This window comes from Sapajus apella, unplaced genomic scaffold (genome assembly GCF_009761245.1).
Source record: "Sapajus apella isolate SASKATOON/1434 unplaced genomic scaffold, GSC_monkey_1.0 scaffold59, whole genome shotgun sequence".
Classification (NCBI taxonomy): Eukaryota; Metazoa; Chordata; class Mammalia; order Primates; family Cebidae; genus Sapajus; species Sapajus apella.
The window spans coordinates 3,403,701-3,423,057 of record NW_022436999.1 but is presented as its reverse complement, the minus strand read 5'-3'; the positions used below and the strand labels follow the sequence as shown (position 1 = coordinate 3,423,057).

General features: G+C 46.1%; 1 protein-coding gene across 6 annotated transcripts in view; it reads left to right on the top strand.

Annotated features, from left to right (window-relative positions):
• SUSD6 (sushi domain containing 6) overlaps window positions 1–15,614 on the top strand; it is a 102,746-nt gene extending 87,132 nt beyond the window's left edge. For all 6 annotated transcript variants that reach the window (XM_032245793.1, XM_032245789.1, XM_032245790.1 and 3 more), the window contains exons 3-6: window positions 2,218–2,415; window positions 3,434–3,572; window positions 8,206–8,633; window positions 9,749–15,614. In XM_032245793.1, the coding sequence (XP_032101684.1) occupies window positions 2,218–2,415; window positions 3,434–3,572; window positions 8,206–8,633; window positions 9,749–9,774 (791 nt within the window). In that variant the 3' untranslated portion in view covers window positions 9,775–15,614. The remainder of the gene's footprint in view (window positions 1–2,217; window positions 2,416–3,433; window positions 3,573–8,205; window positions 8,634–9,748) is intronic.
• Window positions 15,615–19,357: the final 3,743 nt, after the last annotated feature.

Below are 19,357 nucleotides of genomic sequence, written 5' to 3'. Positions count from 1 at the left end.
CTATTTGGCAACAAGGACCTGAGGTGCTTATATTTTTATCCTTTTACAGAGCATAGCACAGTGACCCCCTACTTGGAATCAATAAGTATTAGTTGAATTGAAATTAAATTGAATTGCAACTCACTTCTTTGCAGGCCTCACTTTTTTTCTAAATGAGTGCTAGGTGACCTCCAGGGTCCCACTCAAAGATTCTGGGGAGATGTCGGCTTTATGGAAAGAGATACCCAGGAAAGCAGGGGTGACTTTAGAATGAGCAGCTCTTCCCCTGAGACTATCCTTCCCAGGACATTGGACTTGTGTGTGGGTCCTGCCTGCTTTCAGGAGCTGCCCTGGGGTGCTCAGCATTAATGACACTGAGGAAATGAATCAATTAGACACAGTCCAAGGAGAGCCAGAGAGTAAGTCAGAGAGATCTGTGGCAGGCCTGCCGCCCTGAACAAAAGAGGGAAAGTATAAAGGCTAAAGCAGTTTACAGAGGTTTCTTTGGAAATCTGGCTGGCCAGCGCTCTGAACTACTTGGCCAAAGTTTAAAGAGCACCAGAAGGAGTGTAGGTGTCTGTCTTCCTCTTGCTCAAGACCCTGGTGGTGGAGAAGAATAGGGACAAGTTGGGTCCTTAGAGGGGACTGAGGGGGACTTATTGGGGCTTATGTCCCAGTTTCAGAGAAGCTGCCAGACTTCTCTAGATTCCTGTGGCATCGCCCCAGCTTTGTTTCATTAATAGCTTTTTAAAATGGCATATTTTCTTTAGTGACATCATCTGAAAAAAGAAGAAAAAAAAGGTACCTTTTTTCCCTATCTCAAGTGATAAGCAACTTGAGGGTAGGGAGCCATCATCTCTTTTTCATTTGGCATCCACTCCCCAGCCTGGCTGTCAGTCACCTTGCTTAATAGCCATTTGTAGATTGGAAAGAAGTGGCATGGGTGAGAGAGGCTGTGAGGGCTGCCCATCTTGTGGATGAGAGTGCCTTATCTTAGACAGTCAGGCACTCCCAGTCACTGTAGGCCTGTTAGAGGAAATGAGAAAAAGAAAATGACCATTCTTATTCTCATACAGATATCCTTGTGATATTCAGGATGGGGGCAGGGTATTCGTCAGCAAAAATTGAATTTCCTTTGGAAAACTTTCGGTCTTTCCTACATTCATGAGTGCCTGGCCATTCTGCCCCCGCCCAACCTTCCAAACAGTGATTCTTTTGTGCCCTCACTTTTACTGTTTTGGCTGGTAATACCCAAGCAGTCCACTCCCTGGGGGCTTCAGTTCTGCAGTGTCTGTCCATAGTGGAATCAGAGGCTGTCCTTTTCCTCCTCAGGGCCACTCAGACCTTCCAGATCCTCTGACTTACCATTACTGCAACTTATCAGTGCCTACCACACCTAGGCACTGCCTGCCATCTCCTTAACTGACCAGTTTGAAGAGGGCAAAGGGGAGGTAACCTTGACGCCCACACCCTTTAAAGGCCATGCAGCTCATGGGGTAGAAGCAGTGTCTGCTGGTGGAAAGAGCCCAGAAGATTGGACTGTGATCCCAAGCCTGCTATTTACCCTGCTGTAAGCTTGGCTGAAAGTAATTTAACTTTTGTGGCCCTCACTGTCTTCATCTTCAAAGGACAGTAATGATGACTGTCTCACAGAGTTTTCAGGACAAATAAGATAGGACAGTCTGTATATCAGTGGAAAATGTGGGATTTGTTATGGGATAGAGACAGGTGGTACCATTGACTACTATAGTCAGAGAATGGAAGATGCACAGGGGTTTGGGAAGCCTCCCAGGGAATCTTATCAGAAATCCCTTCTCAGGCCAAGAGTACATGTTTTTATTATACTATGGAGTCTTTTCTGACATTGATAGTGGTAACAGGCCACTGTTTTACCTCCTTTCACTCTGATTTATTGTGTGTGTTACAGGCTTTATTAAAACTGTATTGTGTCTACATCTCTATAGGTTCAAGACTTTAGAGTCTATTGTTCAGTTATGGATGGAATTATCTTAAGGCATGGTGGGGAGGAAGGGGGAAATGTTGCAACCAGCCAGATTTCCACTGTTGCCAGCATACTTTCCCTCTGTCAGTGGCAATCGGAATTTCCAGGGTTTGGTTAACAACTCCTCCAAGGAAAGCACTCTTTGCTGCTCGTGTGTTTCCTGTGGAGGTCTTCAGAGTTGCATCACCTACTGGATACCTCACCACTGTGCCCCTGCTCTCTCCCCGTCTTTGCAGTGTGCCCCCTACCACCGGAGCCAGAGAATGGTGGCTACATCTGCCACCCCCGGCCCTGCAGAGACTCCCTGACAGCGGGCAGTGTCATCGAATACCTGTGTGCTGAAGGCTACATGTTGAAGGGTGATTACAAATACCTGACGTGTAAGAATGGCGAGTGGAAACCAGCCATGGAGATTAGCTGCCGTCTCAACGAGGGTCAGTCTGGCAAATGAGAAAGGGATGCTGCTGGGGTTCTGCTTTCTGTTAACTCAGAGGATGTAGTACATGCTTCCTCCAGAGCACCCTTTGCTGTGGTGCAGCCCAGCCCCACTTGATGCTCTGCAGCCTCCCTTCCTTGGGACTTCATGTCTTTGTGGAAGATATTTGAGATTGCTGGTACATGTCCTATTACATTTCACTGAGCCACTGAGGCATCTGCCCTGCTCTGTAAAGTCCCTTTGATGTTTAAGATCTCTTGTTTGCCTGTCCAAGTGTTGGTGACCCTTGACCATATTCTGCTGTCATGGTGAGCATAATGCTAATACCTTCTCTAGTGTCTCTTCCATTTCATTTTTCCTTGAATGAAGCTACAGTCTAGCTGGACAAAAGACCTCCCACCCTTCCTGCTTCCTCCTGTCTTGTGTGACAGGAAAATCCAACTGCTTGCAGGAAAGTGTGTGTCGTATGACCATCTTTGTGCTTCCCACTCAGGCTTCAAGACCAGAGCATGTTTAACCCATGACACCCCAGAAATGGGTGGGAACCAACCTGAGATTTACAACTAAAGCTGTGGATCTTAGGATAAGGTTTTATTACAGCCCAGCTTCTATAAATTAATCCTGCCACTTGGGGAGAACATAGGTAGAACTTAAGATAGTGGAATGATGCACCCAGTTAAATGGTCGATGTTTATAAACTTGCTTTTGAGGATGGTATCCAAGTGGTTTATGAAGGTAAAATCTCTAGGGTTAAGTGAGTTTATGTATCAGATGGACCTCAAAGATCAGAAGTGAATGTAATTTTTTATTTAGGAAACAGGAAAGGGAAGTGGTCCTTTTGCAGGAGGACTGTGTATACATAGGTCATTCTAAGCTGTTATTCCTGAAGTGACCCTGACCACAGGATGTCTATATTGCACCATTCAAGGGGCATTTGACAAGATCAGCTGTGGGGCCCATTAGCTGTTTTATGTATTTGGGTACAAAATCCTTCTGATGTTGGCTTATTTTTGTAGACAAAGATACCCACACATCACTTGGGGTCCCCACGCTGTCTATAGTGGCTTCTACTGCCAGCTCCGTGGCGCTCATTCTCCTCCTCGTGGTGCTGTTTGTCCTTCTGCAGCCAAAGCTGAAGTCTTTCCATCATAGCAGGTAAGCCCAGTGGCAGTGCTGCTGTGAGACAGGCAGGTACAAGCATTACTATGGGGGCCAGTCTTTGGTGGAGGGTTGCTGGTGGCCTGCCAAACTCTGTAGGTCTGTGTGTGCTTAGGGAGTGGGGAGGGCCCTTCCATGTGTTAAACCTTGGATGTGCCTAGCATTGTGCTTATTGCTTTGCATACATGATCTTAATTCTCATAGGAACACTGCAGATGAGGAAATTGAGGCTCAGAGAGGTTAAGTTATTCACTCAGGGTTATACCTCTAGGTGATAGCAGAGCTCAGAACTGAGGTGGGGCAGAGTGGCTCACACCTGTAATCCTAGCACTTTGGGAGGGCGAAGTGGGCGGATCACCTGAGGTCAGGAGTTTGAGACCAGCCTCACCAACATGGTAAAACCTTGTCTCTATTAAAAATACAAAACAATTAGCTGGGCATGATGGCAGGTGCTTATAGTCCCAGCTACTCAGAGGCTGAGGCAGGAGAATCGCTTGAACCCAAGAGGCAGAGGTTGCAGTGAGCTGAGATTTCACCACTGTGCTCTAGCCTGGAAAACAGAGTGAGATTCCCGTTTAAGAAAAAAAAAAAAAAAAGTACTGAAATCTGTTCAGTTCCAAAACCATGTCATTTCCCCTACACCAGTGGTTCTCAAAGCATGGTTCCAGCAGTAACGGCATCATGGAACTTATTAGGACTAACCAAATGACCTCTGGGGGTGAGGCCCAGTGATATTGTTTAACAGGCTGTCCAGGTAATTTGATGAACACTGAAGTTTGTGAGCCACTATCCTGTACTCCTGGTTCCCAGTCCTGACTGCAGTATAGAGGCACCTGGGGGAGTTAAAAACAAACATCAGCACTTGGGCCTCCAGCATTCCTATTCTGATTTATTTGGTTTGGAATGGAACCCTGGCATTCACTTTTTATAAATGCTTCTGAATTTTTCTGTGCAGCTAGGATTGAGAACCACTGCACCACACTGAGGAGAAACAGAGGAAGTGGGTTTTCTTGCCCGCCTTTATCAGTTTCCTTTTCCAGTATAGTGCTTTAGCCGCAAGTTGTCTAGGGACGGGGAGCATGAAGGGCGGAGCTGATGGTTCTGGCCCTGAGTGGATTCCTGACCATAGACTTTTTCTTCCAGGCCATCGTGGCTTCTGCAGTTGCTTTGTCCTTCCTGGCAGTTCCTCATTCCCTCCTGAGGTGTAACATTTTTTACTTATCTTCACTGTCCTTCATCGATCACTGTTGTAACTCACAAACATAAAGGGCCAAAGTAAACTGCATTCAGTAAAATGTTTCAAGTTTGGATTTACAGACAAGGACTAGGCTAGATTTAATTTCTGTGTACTATATGTGATTTTCTTTCTTTTATTTTGTTTTTGGGAAGAGGCTAGCAGTTATTTTTTATTTTCATTTTTTTTTTTTGAGACTGAGTTTCGCTCTTGTTACCCAGGCTGGAGTGCAATGGCGTGATCTTGGCTCACTGCAACCACTGTCTCCCGGGTTCAAGCAATTCTGCCTCAGCCTCCCAAGTAGCTGGGACTACAGGCGTGCGCCACCATGCCCAGCTAATTTTTGTATTTTTAGTAGAGACGGGGTTTCACCATGTTGACCAGGATGGTCTCGATCTCTTGACCTCGTGATCCACCCGTCTCTGCCTCCCAAAGTGCTGGGATTATAGGCATGAGCCACCGTGCCCGGCCGCTAGCAGTTATTTTTAAAGGCTTTAATAGGATGAAGAGGATTTGAAAGGGATTGTTTACTTGAAATAATCAGTTATTTTCATCTAAAGTCAAACTGATTAGTTACACATCTCATCTAAATTAAGGAGTTTTCCTCCCTATAGTTAACTTGTAAGTTTGTTAAAAGTAGTTGGCTAGTTTTGCTTGATTTGAGTAGAGGGGAGATTTGGTTTTCATTATAGACACCATTTAAATTTTGTACTGTGTACATATATTACTTTTTAAGCCAAAAAGCATTTTGAATAGTAAAAGTCAAGCACATGTTAGTGTACACACTGCTTTCTATTTTTTCTTTTTCTGAGACAGGGTCTCGCTCCTGTTACCCAGGCTGGAGTGCAGTGGCATTATTACAGCCCACTGCAGCCTCGACTTCTCTGGGCTCAGGTGATCCTCCCACCGCAGCCTCCCTAGTAGCTGCGACCACAGGCATCTGCCACCATGCTCAGCTAATTTTTTTGTAATTTTTGTAGATACAGGTTTTGCCATGTCGCCCAGGCTAGTCTTGAACTCTTGGTCTCAAGCAGTCCTGCCTACCTCAACCTCCCAGAGTGCTCCCATCAAACTTTCCCTTCCTTCCAAAAACCTCTACTGCTTCTCTCCTCACAGAGTATACATTATTCGAACCAGGTAGCACAGATTTTACTCCCAAACACAGGTGAGGAAATTGAGAACTACTTACAACAATCTAGCAACAATAATATGTTCCAGCAGCAGACCATTTATATTTCCTGATATGATGAGCTGAAAGGACACAGCATCACCTAGGTAGTGTTCTTGGCAAAAAAAAAAAAAAAAAAGGCCAGAATCTAATCCTGAGGAAACTATTAGACAAGTCCAGATTGTGGGACATTGTTTGAGACAGCTGGCCTGGACTCTTGAAAAAACAACAAAAAAAAAGCCAATGTCATGAAAGAAAGACTATAGTGGACTGTTTAACAGATTAAATGAGATAAAAGAGGACAATTAAATGCAATGTGTGATACTTAATTGGGTCTTGGGTGAAAACAAAGAAGACCACAGTTGAAGTGGATATATTTTTGGATAGCTAGGAAAATTTGTGTTATTATATTATACCAGTGTTAAATTTCTGGGATCTGATAATGTAGTTCAGGGGAAAAAAAAAAAAAAAAGGCATGTTTATGTGTATAACAAAAGTGATCCCCAAAAAAGGAATCTGCATGAATATGTCTCACATGTATGATGTTGAGTAAAAGAACCCAGAGACAGCTATGTACTCTCACAAATTTACTGTGTATCCCATTCAGGTAAAGATTAAAAATATGCACAACTGTCTGGGCATGGTGGCTCACACCTGTAATCCTTTGGGAGGGAGAGTGGGAGGATTGCCTGAGCCCAGGAGTTCAAGACCAGCCTGGGCAACATGGTGAAACTCCATCTGTACAAAAAAATTGGCCAGTTGTGGTGGTATATGCCTTAGTCCCAGGTACTTGGGAGGCTGAGGTGGGAGGATCACCTGAGCCCAGGATGTTGAGACTGCAGTGGGTCATGGTCACACTGCTGCACTCCAGCCTGGACAGCAGAATAAGACCCTGTTTCAAAAGAAAAACAATATTTTATTAAAAAAAAAAAATACGTGTGCGTGTGTGTGTATGTGTATATGTGTGTGTATAAAACAGTGTTTTTCAAAGAAAAAAATATATATATATATGCAAAACTAAACCATAGTGTTGAAGGATTCATGTTTAGGTAGTAGAGCTGTTAAAATAAAAAGCAAAGAAATGATTTCCATGAACGTCTGGATAGTGGTTACTTTTTGTGGCGAGGCAGTGGGAGTGATTTTGGGACAGGTGCAAAGGGTCTAGGGTCTGGGCAGTGTTCTTTTTCTCGGCCTATGTAGGGGTTTTATACCAGTGTTACTTTTGGAGTAAATCAGCTAGATGTATATAGATTTTTCTTGTGTTCTTTTCTGTATTTGTGTTCTAATTTTTTTTTAAGTTGACAAAGTAAAAAAAAAAAAAAAAAATCAAACAGTGTGGCTGAGTCAGAACAAAATTCTTGTGATTTCTAGTACAGTATCCCACTTTTAAGACCACAGTTCTTCCCTGTTTTTTTAACAGCTTTATTGAAATGTATTCCACATACCATACAGTTTACCTATTTAATGTGTACAGTGAAGTGGTTTTTAGTTTATTCACAGATACATGCCACTGTCATTCTCTCACTTTCTTATCTTAGCTGTGCTGAATGAATGCTTTTATTTCTAGGTCCCTAGGCTCCTAGTTTTCCCACAGGACCAGAGGGCCAGGTGCCTGTCTACCCCATTTTTGCAGGGTGATGGAACTGGATTCAAATCCTAGCTCCATCCTTTACCAGCTTTGTGGTTGTGGGCAAGTTAATTAACTTCTCTGAGCCTCATTTGTATTCTTGGTGAATTCCTACCTGAAAGGGCTTAGGTGAGAATCCAGTGTGATAAAGTGTTTAAAATTCTTAGTGCTGCCGGGCGTGGTGGCTCAAGCCTGTAATCCCAGCACTTTGGGAGGCCGAGGCGGGTGGATCACGAGGTCAAGAGATCGAGACCATCCTGGTCAACATGGTGAAACCCCGTCTCTACTAAAAATACAAAAAATTAGCTGGGCATGGTGGCACGTGCCTGTAATCCCAGCTACTCAGGAGGCTGAGGCAGGAGAATTGCCTGAACCCAGGAGACAGAGGTTGCAGTGAGCCGAGATTGCGCCATTGCACTCCAGCCTGGGTAACAAGAGCGAGACTCCGTCTCAAAAAAAAAAAAAAAAAAAAAATTCTTAGTGCTTTGCCTGGCACATAGTAAGTGCTCAAAAATGATGGCTGCTACTATTATTATTGTCATACTTGTTAATCTATGTGTTTATTCTAGCTCATCCTTTGTCTTTTCCTCCCTCACTCCAGGCGTGACCAAGGGGTATCTGGGGACCAGGTCTCCATCATGGTGGATGGAGTCCAGGTTGCACTACCATCATACGAGGAGGCTGTTTATGGGAGCTCTGGTCACTGTGTGCCACCCGCTGACCCCAGAGTACAGATTGTGCTGTCAGAAGGGTCTGGGCCCAGTGGAAGGAGTGTGCCAAGGGAGCAACAGCCGCAGGACCAGGGGGCCTGCTCTTCTGCAGGTGGAGAGGATGAGGCCCCAGGCCAGTCTGGACTATGTGAAGCCTGGGGCTCTCGGGGCTCAGAGACTGTGATGGTGCATCAGGCAACCACCTCTTCCTGGGTGGCCGGCTCAGGGAACCGCCAACTGGCGCACAAAGAAGCCGCAGATTCAGAGAACAGTGACATACAAAGCCTTTTATCCCTCACGTCAGAGGAGTACACAGATGGTAAGTGGTCTGAGCTGAACATGAATTTTTAGCTGCTTAGGGTCCTTGCTGGGAGTGAGGAAGGACTGTGAGCCTCTCTAATAATTAGTATATTTTTAGCAAAAAAAAAGATAGTACCTGGGTTATTTGCCTACAAAATAGAATTTCATCCTCACAGTGCTGAGTAGGGCTTTGGGCTTTCTATAATGAGACTTTTCACTGTTGCCTGTGAATTCTGATAGTTTGGAGACTCTGAGGCCATTCACGGTCACAGAAGCAAAGAAGTTGGAAATTATTGAAGGCACATCAAGTTTATGGAGCTTCCTGGTTATCAACAGCTTGCCTTCCTTTTTCTTGGTTGGCCATTAAATAGTTGACCCAGGTTTGAATGTGGAAGCCAGTAACTCCATGGACACATATTGTGAGATGTGTTTAAGTGTATATCATGGCCCTTATCCTCCCAAGGAGCCAAGGTGAGGTCCTCCTCTTCCATGCTACCTAGCTTTGTTTTGTGTATTGAACAAGCATTTTGAGAGCCCATCTTTAGGTTTCAGGGGTGATACAGAGAAATATGAAATATGCTGTCTTCCTCCATGGAATATCAGCCATTTGGGAAGATGATGGAGCCTATACTCAAGAAGTAATAGAACCAGGAATTGTAGCGTCTTTGTCAAAATGAGGGGTTCAGAAAACAAGACACATTAAGTCAGTGAGGTCCTTGCCTGAGCTGTTTGGGACTGATAATACCCTAGGAAGTTGAGAGCTTGAGGCTCGTGAGCATATGAAGAAGCTGAAACCAAAAACAGAGGAAGTGATTTATCCAAAGTCACATAACTGGCAGATGGCTTTAGGAGGCAGTAGGACTTAACAGGGCTTTGTAACCTCATAGGGTGGGATTAGGAGAGAAAGGGAAGTGACTAGACCAACAGAGCTAAGGCAGAGAGGACAGCGACTGAACATTCCAAGCTTTTCACATAGGCAGTGGGAAAGATAAGCTAGAAACTCCTAAAGAGTGGGACATTTACTTTCTTTAAATAAGGGCTAGATGGGATAGCCCCTAATTTGCAGGGGGATTGAGAGTACTGTAAGAGACCCACACGAGGTAACCACTGTGCTTTCCTTCTGGTCTTCCGCAGATATTCCACTGTTGAAAGAAGCATGAGGGCAGCGGCCAGCCTTTCCTCTCTGCGAGGTTCTCTCAGCCCTTCCTCCCTCTCCCTGTGGGATTGAGCACCCTGTACTCTCCAGCCACCTTACCTGGATACCTGAGCTGCCACCTGTGTATCTGTGTATCTCTGAGGGCCCTGTAGGCCCACCTTGCTGGAAACTCAAGGAAGATTCTCGCCATCTGCCTGTTGGACAGCTGGAAGAGCTGGCTCTTTGCCTGGCCCAGCCTACCCATCTGTCGAGACATATTTGAATGTGCTGGATTGAACCCTCCCTTTTCCAAAGCCTCTGGGTCCCCTCCAGCCAGCTCTTTGGCAGCAGCCCCCATCAGCTCCTGTGGGCCTGAGTGCTGCTGTGTTTACTTGTGCCTTTCCCCCACCCTGTCCAGTTTCCCTGTCATGCAGGCTTGTTGCTATCCACAAGCCTTAGTGGCTGCACTGCTGTCCCCTGCCACACAGGGGGCTGGGCCTGAGTCTGGCCTATTTCCTTTGAGGGCTGCCCCTGCTGACCTTTGCAGGAGCAGATCCAAGTGTGAGAGCTCTTGAGTCAGGAATGGCAGAAGTGGCTCTAATTGGGGTGAGAGTGTGGTTCCTGGGCTTGCCCTGGATTGACACTGGTGGCACATTTCCTTGGCCAAGGATAGATTTGTAAAATCATGCCCAAGCTGGCCCAGGACCCAGCCATCTGGCCCAGAGGTACAGGGCCATTGAGTTGACAGTTTCCAAGAAGCATCCAGAAGATCCCAAGGGAGGGAAGGAAAGTGGCTGATAATGATTGTCTTCCTAATATGCAAGTTCTCACTTCCTGCTTCCAGCATCGGCCTTCCTGGCCTTGTCTTTTTTCTGGTTCCCTGGAGTATAAGGGGAAGTTGCATGCTGCCTCCTGGGTTTTATCCCAGATCACTCTGGCTTTCTTGCTGCCCACAGGGGCCTGGGGCAGGAGAGTTGTTAAGATGCCATGGAGTGCCCATCTGGTCACTGGCAGTCTGGGCAGGTTGCCCTTTTCTGGGTTTGTGGTGATGGAGGGGAGGCCGAGAGGCACAGACCGAGTCCCCGGGTGGCTGCAGGCAGCTTCAGCCCGGTCCTGAGGATCCGCCTCTCCCTGGTCACGTGCCTTAGTAACTGTGCCCAGAAAGTGGCCTGCTGCTTGCTGTGCTGCTGCTTTTCCTACTTCTGCCCTTCCCTGCCACTCCTTGCATGTCACAGCTGACAAGCAATTCCTTGCCTTCCCTGACCCCCTGGGGGAAGGGCTGAGAAACAAGTCCATGTGCACCCCGTCCTTACTGGCCTGAGGTGGGCAGAGGGGTGTGGAGCAGTCTAGAGTACAGGGCCTGGGGGTTGGAGCCCCCTGATGAGGGACGCTCTCCCGTAGCCATGTGTTGAATGCTAACTAGGCTGGGGTGGACAAGCTCTGCCAGCTGCTGTCATCTTCAGAAGACAGACGCAGCAGTAAGGAATGTTTGTTTTCACTTTTTATAAAATGTTTGGAAGCACTGTGGCTGGGAAACTTCGAAGCAGACCCTGTCCTGCATGTCTGCCCCTCCCCTAAGCCTCTCTGCTTGGGGGTAGTAAAAATAAAAAGCCCAGTATGTTTTCAGTACCTTACTTAACAGGGTTGGCTCCAGGCATGGATGGCCTGGAAGATGAGGGGAGTCGTCTTCTCCCAGCCTGTTACCCTCTTGCCTCCTGCCTCTGCGCTTACATACGCACTTTACCACCTGGTCATTCCCTGGCCTCTTGCTGCCACTTGTAGTCTTCCTTCCTTCCTCTCAGGGTAAGGGCAGTGCCTGCTGTGCCTGTTGGCCACTCTCACACCTCCCCCTTCCCCAGGAGCCCTCATCTGCTCTGCCGAGTCCAGGAAAGCATAGTTAGGTAGGGAGCTGGCTGGAGAATGTGCTAGAACTAGAAGGCAGATGAGATTAGCATGGGCCCACCTGGAGGGGTGTCCCTAATGGCCCCAGTTGCCTTACCACACCCACAGCGGTGCCCTTGTCTTCCTCCAAAAAAAGAAAGCAGGGACAAATAGGGGAGGGGTGGTAACCCGAAGTCTCACTCCTGAGACTTCAGCTTTTATTTTCCACTGTTTCAAAACCTGAATTCTATTCTAGAATGGTTTTTAAAATGGAAGATCTTACCTTTTTCTATCTTATTACTCTGGGGTTTTCTTCCCCTTAACAGATTGCACTTTTTGTTTGGGGTTTATTCCTCTGCATAGATGGTCAGCTTGATCCTTGGTAAAATGAAAAGCCTTCCTTCTCCTGAAGCCTCTTTCTGCCTTGCCCTCTACTAACAACACTGAGGAGAGCAAGCCCAGGCTTGCCCACCTGGTAGGAAAGGAAGAAATCAGAACAATGGGAGCCTTGGCTCCCCTCTCGTCTCCTCCCCTCCCTCTTGTCACCGGCTTTGATGAGGCCCGCTTCCCAGAGGCTCCTGGGCCTGTGAGTGCAGGAGCTCATTCTTCCCCTCGCTGCTGAAGTCTATGACAGCTTCTACCCCCCGTTATTTCTCTTTCCTCCAAAACAGTTTCTTAACCATCAGCCATGTGCTGCTGTTTCTAGGGCTTCTGGGCTTTGTCCCTACTGAGGGATTAGGGACTCCACAGCTGCCTTGAGGTGGGGCCTGGCTGAGAGACAAGGGCAGCAGCAGGTGGCAGGCTGTTAGAAGAGAGGGTGCCTGAGGAGCCCAGAGCAGATGGGAAGAAACCAGCCACCGCCCTGCTTTCCTGGGCTCACCTCTAGGGCATTAGCAGGAGGCTGATGCAGGAGAATGGCCAGCACCAAAGGACATTTAAAAGAGTTTTTGGTTTTTTGTTTATTTGTTTTTGCACACTTGAGCTGACTCAATGCAGATTTAATATCCTAGTGACTTGTAGTCACATTCTAATGACTTTCAAGGGCCAGAATGTGGTGAAAAATCACTTAAAATATCCGTCCCTTCTATGCCTTAGTTTAGCAGGTAGGCTCTATCTTTTGCCATTTCTGTATTTTATGTGCTGTGTTCCCGTTTCACTGGATGTGAACTGTGAAATGGACTGAGTCCTGGCCACTTTACAAGTTTGTTTGATTTTATAAGGCATTTCAATGTACATTCTATAAATAGAAGCACTCCATTTGCAAACAGATCTTAAGCTAATACTTTCTTTCCCATTCATCTTGCCCTCCTCCTCCTACCCCCAGCTTTAAAGTGCAGTGGAGAAGCCAAATGGAAATTCAGACAAAGGTATACTCTTCCTGCTTCATGGGTGGTGGCATGGGAATAGATAGCCCTTAGCCCTTTCCCTCCCAGTTTCAGCTGAGCTCTCAAACCCCTTGCTTCCCACATAACAATGTTGCCTCCATTTCCAAGGAATATCCTTGCATGGAGAATGAAATATGCTGCAAACATTTCTGCATCCTTGCTCCTCACCCCCAAAGAAAAAAAAAGGCCTAGCAGGGAAGCAGCATGCAGGCTTCACAGCTTAATGCAGATGTGCTTGCCAAGGACAGTGAGTGAGGCTGGGAGCTTCTCTTATGGGACCTGCTGGGTCTCTTGGCTCTCAGAATAGGGATAGTCATTACTGATGCCCCAAGGAGGGACTTGGAGAATATTTTGCTTGGCCTGTTTGGTCTGAATGTTGTAGTTGCTGGTTCCCTAGAGTGGAAAAGGTGGCAGGCCCTACTTTGCTGGGAAGTGACTCTTAATTTCCAGTTGAAACCCTAGTAGAATTGTGAATGAAAACCCCAAGTTTGAGCCCCTCTGCCAAGCAGCAGAGCTAGCAGAAGGGGATACAGGGGCAAAGCACTCAATTGCCAAGGAAGGAGAGATGTACATGGGCTATGTGGCAGTCCCCACGCCCTGCCCTGGCTTCTTCAGGTTATCGCACCACTATGGAATCCTTTGCGGAATGGTACTCATGTAATGGTTTAAAACAACACATTCATAATCGACTCTGTGCAGGATGTCACTCAATCAGTTGGGTTTGCTTTATTTTATTTTATATATATATTTTTTGGTATCCTGTACATTGCAGTGGGTGTGAAGATAGTATTTTAATATTTGTACAAAGTTTAATTTAATTTTAATTGTTCTATGTATATAACTGCATTTCTAAATAATTAAAAAAAAAAAAAAAGTTCTTATGCAGGCAGTTGTGGGAGATGTGATCCTTCCTGAAAGTTTTTGTGGAAACCTTAGGTTGAAGAGAGCGTGTCTGGGCAGGAGGTGATGAAGGGATGAGGCACTGGCTCTGCAGGGTGGGTTGCCTGGCAAGAGGTGGGGGAGCTGGGATGGGGAGGTGGGCTATGGGACAAGGAAGAAAGACCACAAGCAGGTGGAAGCATATTGCCTCCTTTCTTGTTAAAGTGCTCTCAGTGTGCCAACTACTGTGCTGAAAGTAAGATGCAGCAGTGAACGAGACATTGTGGTTTGGGCCTGCGTGGAATGTCAGGGGCAGAGCAGGCAGTGACTAAAGGTGCAGTGATTGTTATGATCGGGGGCGTATGAGGTGTGATGGGGGTAGTCAAAAAATGCCTCTCGGATGAAAAGAAACTTAAGCTGAGAGGGGAAAGGCCAGTACAGTGAGTAAGGGGCAGGACACTGCCTGTGTGTAGGAGCACAGGAGGCAGAAAACACATCCCGTTTAAGCAGCCAAAGGGTGTGGTGCTGCTGCCCCGGGAGGGCTGAGGGAAGAGTGGCTCCAAATGAGGCAGAGGAGTTAGGCAGGGACCAGACTGAGGAGGCTTCCACCAGCCAAGTTAGGAAGTTTGCATTTCATCCTAAGGGCAATAGGAACCTTAAAGACTTTAAGTAACAGGGTGACTTAGTAATATCTGCTTTTTTTCCTTTGGAAGCTCTTTATCTGTTTAAGAAGAATGGATTTAGGAGGATGAAATACACTGTGTACAGTGACCATGTAAAAAGTCATTGGCCTTGCCTAAGAGAGAGATGATGGTTTCCAGTAGGGCGATGGCAGTAGCAATGGGGAGAAGTTGGTGGATTCAAGAGATATTTGTTAAGAAAGTAGAGTCATGATTTGGTGGCTGACTGGATGTGAGTGAGAAAAGGGTGTTAAGATTACCCAGTCTCTGATTTGAGCAGCTGGATGAATAGGAGCACCATTCTGAGACAGGGAAGTGGAAGCAACAGTTTGGAGAGGGGAATGATGGGCTCAGTTTGGGACATGCTGAGTTGGAGGTGTGTGACATCCCAAATGGAGATATCCACCAGGCAGTTGGGTATCACATCTAGGGCCCAGAAGACAGATCTAGACCAGTCTTCAGGAAGTCTGCACAAATATCACTGGCTGTTAGTTGAAAAGGTGATGGGAAGAAGCCTGCCATTAATCGAGCACTTTACCAACTTTTAAAAGTAATGTAACAATAGCTGATACTTACTAAGCACTTACTGTGTGCCAGGCATAGCTCTGAGGACATCGTGGGCATAAACTCATGGAATCCACACAGCGATGCTACCAGGTGGGTGCATATGCCACATAGGGTGAAATGGAGGCATGAAGACCAAAGGAACTTGTCCAAGGTGCAGCCAGGATTCACTTCAAACAGGTAGTTCCACTGGGGTGAGCCCCTGCCCCATGCCATTCCTGCCCCATCAGACATGGCCTGTGTCTCTCCAGGCCCTCTTCACCAGGCCCTCACATATGTTGCCACCTGCCCTCTGCCTTTCAGAGTCTGCTCTGACCAGTGACCTTCAGAGAAGTTCTAATTTCAAGGCAGGGAAATGGTACACTTTTCACTTTGGAATGGGACATACCCATCATGGTGGGCGGGGAGGAGGAATTTAAGCTCTGCAGAGCATAAAAAAGTTCACAACACAGTAGGGTTGTTCCATAAGAAAAAAATAGAAGGAGCCAGGTGCAGCAGCTCACACCTCTAATCCCCAACACTTTAGGAGGCCAAGGAGGGAGGATCACCTGAGCCCAGGAGTTTGAGACTAGCCTAGGCGACATAGACCCCAACTCTACTGAGAAAAATAAAATAGCTCGACATGGTGGTATGCACCTTTAGCCCCAGCTAGTTGGGAGGCTGAGGTGGAAGAATCACTGGAGCCCAGGAGGTCGAGGTTGCAGTGACTGTGATCACGCCACTACACTCTAGCCTGGGTGACAAAGTGAGATGCTGTTTCAAAAGAAAAAATAGGAGGAGGCCAGGTGCAGTGACTCACACTGTAATCCTAGCACTTTGGGAGGATGAGGCAGGTGGATCACCTGAGGTCAGGAGTTCGAGACCAGCCTGGCCAACACGGTGAAACCCTCTCTCTACTAAAAGTACCAAAAAATTAGCTGAGTGTGGTTGCGAGTGCCTGTAGTCTCAGCTACTCAGGAAGCCGAGGCAGGAGAAACATGAGCCGGGAGGCAGAGGTTGCCATGAGCCAAGATTGCACCATTGCACTCCAGTCTGGGTGACAGAGCAAGACTCTGTCTCAAAAAAAACAAAAAAATTTGAAGGAAAGACTGCTTATTTCAGTGATAGATGTCTTCTCTGCCACTGGAAAACAGGTGCAGACACATGTCCCATCAGGTAGGAATGCTGGGCCCTAATAGGCAGGAGAGGGACTGGGGAAGGGAGACATGTTGACATGGCCTCAACCAAGGTTGTGGCTTTTTTCTTGATGACAGGCAAGGAGGGACAAAGCTAACAAAGCCCATGAAACTTGCAGATCTGCTGGAGAAAAGGACTATTTTTGAAATGGTTGCCTCTGGTGTGAACCATGGGAGGACAGAGAGAAGAAATTTCCTGCTGTGCTGGAGAACACGACCTCCCCCTTTGGAAGGCTCAGATCCTACACAACAAAAGTGGCAACAATCTCAAACTGGTCTTCCTCAGACCACTTAAACATATCTTGGCCTGGTGCCGTAGCTTATTCCAGCAGTCCCAGCACTTTGGGAGGCAGAGGAGGGGGGAATGCTTGAGCCCAGAAGTTCAAGACCAGCCTGGGCAACATAGCAAGACCCCATCTCTACAAAAATTTAAAAATTAGCCAACTGTGGTGGCAGGTGCCTATAGTCCCAACTACTCAGGAGGCCAAGGTGGCAGGTTTGCTTGAGCTGGGGAGGTTGAGGCTGCAGTGAGCCATGATCATGCCACTGCACTCCAGCCTGAGTGACAGAGCGAGACCCTGCCTCAATCAGTCAATCAGTGAATACACAAAAGTAATATCTATTCATTTCAGATAATCTAGAAAGAAAATTAAAGTCACTCATAGTACCACCTCCTACCGATAATGTAATACTTTCAGTATTGTAATACTTTCAATATTTCTTGTATGTCTGTATACATTTTCCTCATAAAAGATCACTTTTTAATAGTATTTTGTATTTTTAAAACTTTATGTAATCTACTGAAATGAAATCATTCATCTACATTTTTTTTTATCACCCTAGTGATCAAAATAAGAGTAGTTTATCTCAAAGTGAAAAGTGTGCCATTTCCCTGGCTTGAAATTGGAACTTCTCTGAAGGTCACTGGTCAGAGCAGACTCTGAAAGGCAGAGGGCAGGTGGCAACATATGTGAGGGCCTGGTGAAGAGGGCCTGGAGAGACGCATGCCGTGTCTGATGGAGCAGGAATGGCATGGGGCAGGGGCTCACCCCAGCGGAACTACCTGTTTGAAGTGAACCCTGGCTGCACCTTGGACAAGTTCCTTTGGTCTTCATGCCTCCATTTCACCCTATGTGGCACCCAGGTCTTGCCTGGTAAAGCAGCGAAGTCTTGCTTGATCACCCTGGCTGCAATGGAGTGGTATGATCATGGCTCACTGCATTTTCAAACTCCTGGGCTCAAGGAATCCACCTGCTTCAGCCTCCTAAACAGCTGGGACTATAGACATGTGCCACCACGCCTGGCCAATTTTTAAATTTTTTCTAGAGATAGAGTCTCACTATGTTACCCAAGTTGGTCTGGAACCCCTGGCCTCAAGCAATCCTCCTGCCTTGGCCTCCCAAAGTACTGGGATTACAGGTGTGAGCCAGTGTGCCCAGCTCATTTACATCATTTTAAGTGGCTGCATAGTTGTCGTCGTCGTTTTTTTATCATATGGGTAATTTGGACTTCTGGGTTACTAGCTTTTCATTAACAACTCTTTAATTTTAAGACCAACAGTTTAATAGCATTCTTATTTCATTAGGATAAATTACTGGAAATGAAACTGCTGGATCAACTTTTTTTTTTTTTTTTTTTTGAGACAGAGTCTTGCCCTGTTGCCCAGGCTGGAGTGCAGTGGTGCAATCTTGGCTCACTGCAAATTCTGCCCCTGCCGGGTTCAAGTGATTCTCCTGCCTCAGCGTCCTGAGTGGCTGGGATTACAGGCATGAGGCACCATGCCTGGCCAGAAGTACGCATTTTTTAATGGCTTTTGTTATGTCTTAAATTGCCCACAAAGACACTGCAAATTATACTCTCATTAGCAGAGTGCTTATTTCTCCACAATCTCACCAGCACTGGGAATTATTTTTTTTTTAATATGTCTATTGAAAGAAAATAGTGTCACCTTAATTTTTGTTTTGTTATTCCTGAAGTTGGGTTTTTTAAGTACATTCACTTGTTCTTTGTAACAAAGTCATCTTGAAAATTGTGAAGAAGTCCAAGTTTGAGATGAAAAGCCAAAACTACTCAAATTCAGAATACACATACGTACACATATGTACGTATATGTATGTGTGTGTTTATATATATAATAAAACCTGCAAGCTGCTGAGAATAAGGAAGCTGTTACCCCTGCCGCTTGAGACAGAATTACTCATTACTAACAAAGTTTTCCTTAGGTTTTCCTTTCTACTTGATGAAGGAAAAACGTTTTTTTTTTTTTTTTTTTTTTTTTTTTTTTTGTTTTTTTTAGAAAAAAATTTTTTTTTTTTTTTTTTTTTTTTTTTTTGTACTGGGATGTTTTTAGAAAGCATTTGATACTGTCTTGAGAAATTTTCTTGGGAAAATTAGCTGAGGCTGATTTGTATTTAAAAAACAAGAAGTTGGCCAAGAGTGGTGGCTCACACCTGTAATCCCAGCACTTTGGGAGGCCGAGGGGTTGGATCACTTGAAGTAAGGAGTTTGAGACCAGCCTGGCTAACACAGCAAAAGTCCATCTCTCCTAAAAATACAAAAATTAGCTGGGCACAGTGATGCATGCTTGTAATACCATCTACTTGGGAGGCTGAGGCAGGAGAATCACTTGAACCCAGAAGACAGAGGTTGCGGCCAGCTGAGATTGCGCTGTTGCACTCTAGCCTGGACGACAGAGCGAGACTCTGTCTGAAATATATAAATAATACATAAATAAATAAAAAATTCTTGGCCACCAAATCTTCAGTATGGTGGGGTGGGGTTGCTTGGGCAAGGGAGGGACAACAGCAAAGGGAGGTTGAAACTGGGCAGAAAGCCACTACAGCTTCAATGTGGCAAGGAGGGCATTTGAAATGAGCCCACAGAAGCAAGGCTTTGGATTATATTCCTGGAAGGGGCAGATGTCTTGGAGCAGACGGGAAGAGAGAAGGAACTGTGGTGATGGCTCCCAAAACACCAAGGCTTTCAGGAAGAAGGCAATGAGGCCCCAGTTAAAACAAGGGAAGCATTCTATTTATCTGGGGAAA